The 6,772-nt window shown below is 34.7% G+C and overlaps 1 protein-coding gene across 2 annotated transcripts in view; it reads left to right on the top strand.

Annotated features, from left to right (window-relative positions):
- LOC139498738 (nucleoporin NUP42-like) overlaps positions 1-6,772 on the top strand; it is a 36,986-nt gene continuing 30,214 nt past the window's right edge. The window contains exons 1-3 of one of the 2 annotated variants that reach the window (XM_071287274.1): positions 1-177; positions 2,763-2,940; positions 4,099-4,193. In XM_071287274.1, the coding sequence (XP_071143375.1) occupies positions 93-177; positions 2,763-2,940; positions 4,099-4,193 (358 nt within the window). In that variant the 5' untranslated portion in view covers positions 1-92. The remainder of the gene's footprint in view (positions 178-2,762; positions 2,941-4,098; positions 4,194-6,772) is intronic. The other variant, XM_071287275.1, reaches the window with a different exon arrangement.

Genomic DNA, 6,772 nt, shown 5'->3' with positions numbered 1-6,772 from the left:
ATCCATTTACTACTTCCGATGGAAAATGGACAAATTCAAAAAGCGAAAATAGCTTTTTATATATTTACCGTAGCGATTTTTTATTGACACTCATGGCTATTTGCAAATTTTTTGTTCAGGGCCATTGTAAATATGGAAGCAGCTGTAGATTTGAGCACCCAGTTGGGGGAAATGCAGGTACATTTTGTGTATTTTTATTTTTCAGATAATCTTCATGAACAGATGAATATATTTTTTTGCCAGTAATTGAAGTATAAAACAGAATAGTTAACACAGGCACTTGTGTCAATACATATTCATGCATCAATACTTTGATAGTAGACATTCCAATGGATAGGGATGGGGTCTGCTAGACAGTCCGACAGTTCAATATTAGTCTGATGGATCAATAGTCCGACAGTTTAAGGTTCATGTGGACCCTATGGCTAAAATGGCCATATTTTCACCTCAAAATTTACTATGAGTACAGGCAAACCTGTGCATCTGGAAACGTTTTAAGGCATAGCATGCCCTAGATAAATAAAATTCAAATGCATTGTATGATTTAGAAAATTCATAACTTAACTGGATTTTGCCGTACACTTTTTTTCGTCCCTGCAGAAGATGATAAAATTAACAAACAGTTGAGTTTACCTTGATATGGTCCACTCAGGTACACAGTTTAAATAACCAATTATTGTCATGTATCTATTGTCCATCTAATGTCCATGTCAATCAATAACGCTCACTTCAATTTTTACCTGTGGGGAAGTTCTCAAACCTGTTTCCCAACTTAGTTTATTTTGGCACCTTCTGGAGGAATGAAAAAAAGTGCACGGCAAAATCCTGGTAAGTTTTTATTTTTCTAAAACATAAAACATATTTGAAATTATTTTATCTGGGGCATGCTATGCCTGAAATTTTTTACAGATGCGCAGGTTTGTCTGTACTCAGAGTAAATTTTGAGGTGAAAATACGGCCATTTTAGCCATAGGGTCCACATGAACCTTAATAGTCCGACAGTTCTATAGTCCGACGATCTGATAGTCCGACATATACAACCAAATATGATATAAACTAATCACAGACACAAGACGTTCTACCTGGCTTTTGAGACGTGACAGACCTAAATTTTCCAAAACTGATGCCCTATTATTGTCATACATTGTATGCAGATCCAGCCCCTCCCCTTTTTCATAACAAAATTTTGGTTGATTATATACGGAATCACTGAAGCATGACTGGAGCGGCCCCTCCCCCTTAGGTCAGTCAGCCCGCCCTCCTCCAACCCTTTATGAAAAGTTCTGGATCCACTACTGATAGTCCGAGATTACTCTGACGTCCAACGGCAGTTTTGCCAGACAAGCTCAATGAAGCTGGGACGGTGGGATGTCAGAGCTCGCCCCATATCAAAAAGTGGATATTTGCCCACCCAAAATAGATGCGCTGCTTCGTCACTTCTGGTGCCGACTGACGGCCGTGGAATTATATAAATCGGGCATCAATCTGTTTATTTTTCAAATTTATCTCTTCATTTATGTTAGTTTCACCTACCTGCCAACCTTTTTTTCCACATTTTAACAGATTTCAAAGAGACCCATCGATTTCTGCATTTTGACTATCAGTTTCAAATGGACGTCAATTTACGAGAGAGTTCATGGCCTTGAGCATGTTGAGACTCAATTATGCAAATATTTATATTTTTTCACCTCCTTTATAGATCAATGTTTAACATTAAGTAGCCAACCACGATTTTTCACCTCCTTTACAGGAGATCGGCATTAAGCATTTTAGTTCCGACCACGATAACAATCGGAAGGTCTCAGAAATTTAGATAACTTGCATCGTAAATGGACGAGGTACATGTATACATTATGGTCATTTCGATAATCATCACTGTTTTCTCGTGGTCACGTGATAATCTTTGAAAATGAAAGGCAATATGCAGAAATCCATCGGTCACTGTGAAAACTGTCTAATTATGAGAAAGTAAAGGTTGGCAGGTAGGTGAAACTTACATAAATGAAGAGATAAATGAAAAATGAACAGATTGACGCCCGATTTATATAATTCCAAGGCGGTCAGTCAACACCAGAAGCCACAAAGCAGCACATCTATTTTGGGTGGGCAAATATCCACTTTCTAATATGGGACAAGCTCTGACCTCCCACAGTCCCAGCTCGTCTTGTAAAACAGCCGTTGGACGTCAGAGTAATCTCGGACTACGCTACTGATCATTTTTAACTTATTTCACAGATACCCTCCTCCGATTCCACCTTTGCCCGTATTTAACTCAATGCTTACATCAAAATGCGTTCAATATCTATTCTATAAAAATATAAATTTTTTTGAAATCGTAGATACTTATTAAAGTTATTTTGAAATTGAATACTGTCGCCAAACTGCCGCCCCCCCCCCCCCTTTTCTTTTATTTATTCTTTTTGTTAAAAAAATAATAATAAAAAAATATTCTTTCATATTCCAACCTATATCATGTATATTTTAAACTATTTAACATGTTTAAAACACTTGAGAATTTTACACTTTTCACGTGAAGAACGGTGCATAGTGTGAGTTACCAAGTTGATGATGCAAGCACAGGAAGTGTCAACAATGTTAATTTTGTTTTCAAATTAACATCTTTGTCTAAGTTGGAAGTTTCCATGAAAATGTGGTATATAAAGGACTCAATAATAAATTTATGCAGTTACTTCTGAATATATACAGTAGTACATGTACATATAATGTACCACGGCCATGGCTACAATATAGATATATTTCAGGATATGCTTACTCTGCACAGAGACAGTTATTTGGAGGAGGGGGAGGTGGTAGAGGAGGGGGAGGAGGAGGAGGGAGATCTCAACAAAACCCGAACCAGTACAAATGGCAGGCCTCTGACTACAGCCAAAGGCAGGGACAACCTCAGGCAACACAACAGATGTCTACTAATGATGTTATGTAAGACTGTACATTACTTTATGGTCCTATACAACATTGTACAAGGTTTGAAATCGCTGATGGCCCCTAAAATTTGGTGTGGGTTAATAAAATTGCTGCTTTTCTTGTGTAGGGACTATATATGTGGGCTACACAATTTAAGCTGTGGGCTACAATTGCCAAGTCTTAAATTCAATCCCTGTCCTAAGTTTTACATGTATGACAGTCTTTTAAATTTAAATTGAATTCCTCTCTGCACAGATGATTTCAGCAATCCATATATAAAGAAAATTGAAGGGGCCCTTGACCAATGCCACAATGCTACAATGCACAATGCCAATGCTACAAAGTTAGTTTGGTATACATTTCCCCACCCTCCCACCTCATATAACAATCTTACAAATGTATATATATGTAATTTTCTTGTTTATTCACAGTAACTGAGAGCTAGTTCAAAGCCAATAACACCACACGAATATCAAAAGGAATATTATTTTATTTAGAAATTACAAATTTATATCAAACAAATAAATATTAAAAAGGATAGTATCTAGCACAAACATGACAAATCTGACAAATGAATATATGCATACATCATTTTTGCGCCTGTCCCAAGTCAGGAGCCTCTGGCCTTTGTTAGTCTTGTATTATTTTAATTTTAGTTTCTTGTGTACAATTTGGAAATTAGTATGGCGTTCATTATCACTGGACTAGTATATATTTGTTTAGGGGCCAGCTGAGGGACGCCTCTGGGTGTGGGAATTTCTCGCTACATTGAAGACCTGTTGGTGACCCTCTGCTGTTGTTTTTTATTTGGTCGGGTTGTTGTCTCTTTGACACATTCCCCATTTCCATTCTCAATTTTATTTTTATCATGTACATATAAAAAAAGAAGATGTGGTATGATTGCCAATGAGACAACTCTCCACAAGAGTCTAAAATGACACAGCAATTTTAAACAACTATAGGTCACTGTATGGCCTTCAACAATGAGCAAAGCCCATACCGCATAGTCAGCTATATAAGGCCCCAAAATGACAATGTAAACCAATTCAAATGAGAAAACTAATGGCCTTATTTACAATTTACAAGAAATGTTTATTGCACATGTTGACTTAATATAGACTTTTGATGTAAGTCATTTGAATGTTAGATGTTCATTGCCAATTTTTGTTTCAGAAACACATTGATTTCAGAAGTTACAGAATGGGAAAGCAACAATATGTGGCCATTTTCATGTGTTGGATTTGAAAAAGATTCTCCATGTATACCAGGTATGTCTTGCGTCGTCTGCTATGGTAAACATTAACACTGGTATGATGGGGTAAGGGGTGGGGGACATATTAAAGGGGCACTAGCTACGATATATATACAAAAATAAAGTATGATTTTTTTTTAGATCAATCATTAATCAAATTGGAATAATGAAATAATAATTTGCTTTTAGCAATCAATTTCCTTTAATTTTGTTGAAATAAGCGATTAAACATAATTTTTGACAGATTCACTTGCAAGTGAAAACGTCATTATCATTCTAACCGGTATTCATGTGAACTTCAAGTTAACCCCTAGCTAGAGATTGACAACGCATGCATTGTACGTGTACTGGTTATTTAAAGAAAAAGAATGTCAACAATGAAAGTGAAACTACGGTAAATCATTTGATTACTAATTCGATGCACATAAAATCATTCTTATATGGTTAAAAACAATGAAAAGCATCTATTTTTAATCTATAAAATAAAATCAAACAGACCTATAAAAATGCAATTGCACGTGTTGGTTTAATCTATTCGTATCTTTATTTTTGTTTACATCGCTTATATGGTCATCTGAGGTCAAATCGATAGTTAATTAGATGGCGTCTGGACTAAAATACACACGAAACGAACCTATATATTATCTACCCCATGCTCTGTAAACTGTTTATTTTAGACTTTTGATAGTTTGGATAAATGTTTTACATTGTTATAAACCAAATATGAGAACTTGAGTCAAATCGGTTACAATGAATTTGACAGCTAGTGCCCCTTTAAGGGAGTTCTCTACTCAGTTTAAAAATAAATAGCTTTTCAAAACACTGGTATATATATATTGATAAGGGATTAATAAAGGAATCAAATGAGCAAAAAAAATATGTAGGTCAATGACAATGTGCTTGTTTTTGAAATATAAGCCTTTGAAATTTTGGCTGGAAAATGTTCTCTCTTGACTTTTCATAGCTTTATCATTGACAAGTTTAAGTTCTCATAAACTATTAAAAAATAATTAAAATTTTATTAAACTTTTACAGATGGCTTATCATTATACATCATAACACGTAAAAGATATAAAAAGAAAAATGGGGGTCGATAGGCAAAATTTTGTAAGGCATTAAAATTGATAAAACAAGAGGATTCCGTAAAATCTGACAAAAATTCCAAAACATGACAAGCGAACATCTTAATCTACCCCGTCTGTCTCTCCATCCATCCATCAGTCTGTCCAGATTTGGATACATTTTGTGATTATCTCCTCCTACAGTTTACAGGTACATCTTTAATATTTTGTAGGATTTTAATACCAATATTGGCAATAATGAAGGTGTGCATGGCCACATGATTTAGATTTTTGTCATATATATTCTGAAAAGGAAAAGGTTGCCAAGTTGAACTAAGTCTTTTGTATTTTGGTACAAGCTGCCTAAAGAGATCATGCTTTTTTTCCATCTATCTTCTCCTATAGTTACATGATTATAAATAGTGTTAAATTTATAATTACTTATGGTCAGGTAGGGGCATCATTTGTTTACCATGTTTAGGCTTAAATTAAAATATTGTTTGTTTGCCCTTTACCGACCGACCCTATTAATTTGTTCCGACTGAAAATCTTTTATTTCTATTTACCAGCAATATTTTATTTTATTATTTTTTCCGTTCCTACCGAAAATCTTATATTTGTATTTCCCGCTCAAAACTTTTTTTACCGGAATCCTCGGGTTTTATCTTCCACGTTTAAGGTTAAGTACGTTTGGTATCACGTGAGCGTTTGGCATGGACACTTGCATTTAGAGATTCAAAGCATTTGATTGAAGTCGATGTTGAAAGTAGTTCATTAAAAAAAGTTCGTCCGATACAAAATTATCAACGTGTGTACAAAATATTTTGTTAACGGACGTTGTATCCTATGTACAGTGATGTAGGGATGGCCTTTGGTGATCCGTAGATCAGGATGATTATGTTAACGCTGCCTTCGACCATCTTGGACATTTTATTTATATCTTACATGAATGGAAGTCCTGTAAATTGGAGAATAATTGGCAGTAAAATCGCCAAGTTTTCCTGACAGACAATTTATAAATGCGATGTAAAATACGTGACAATTGAGTTTCAAGTCTTTTAAATTTTTATTGATAACACCGGGACACACGAAAATTTAATACACAGTCTCTAGGGTTGTACAGTGGGGTGCTCATTTTCGTTGAGCATTTTCGCCATAACTTTCCTTGTTTTCTGCAGTTTATGTTCAGATTTGTATGCTTTTGAAGTCTACTGATTTTTTTATACATAAAAAAAATATTCTTAGCTTCAAAATCTATTTCTTTGAAAAGAAATCATCTGAAAAGTTAGATTAAAGGCTAATTGAAAGTTCCTGATGTTTTGTCCAAGGGGGACACATATTCGCCGTTTTTACACATCTATTTAAAACCAAATAACTGCAGCTTTAAACAATATTTATCAGATCTTTATAAATGAATAGCAGAAATTTCAAAGGTTTAAAGAACTGAAATTTAGGGCAATCAGTCAAACAATTACATGTACTAAGAATTACATCTTTGAAATCATTTTTTCATTCAGGAAATTTGCTGAAAATC

Source organism: Mytilus edulis, chromosome 12 (genome assembly GCF_963676685.1).
Source record: "Mytilus edulis chromosome 12, xbMytEdul2.2, whole genome shotgun sequence".
Taxonomy (NCBI): domain Eukaryota; kingdom Metazoa; phylum Mollusca; class Bivalvia; order Mytilida; family Mytilidae; genus Mytilus; species Mytilus edulis.
This window is presented reverse-complemented; position numbering and strand designations above follow the sequence as displayed.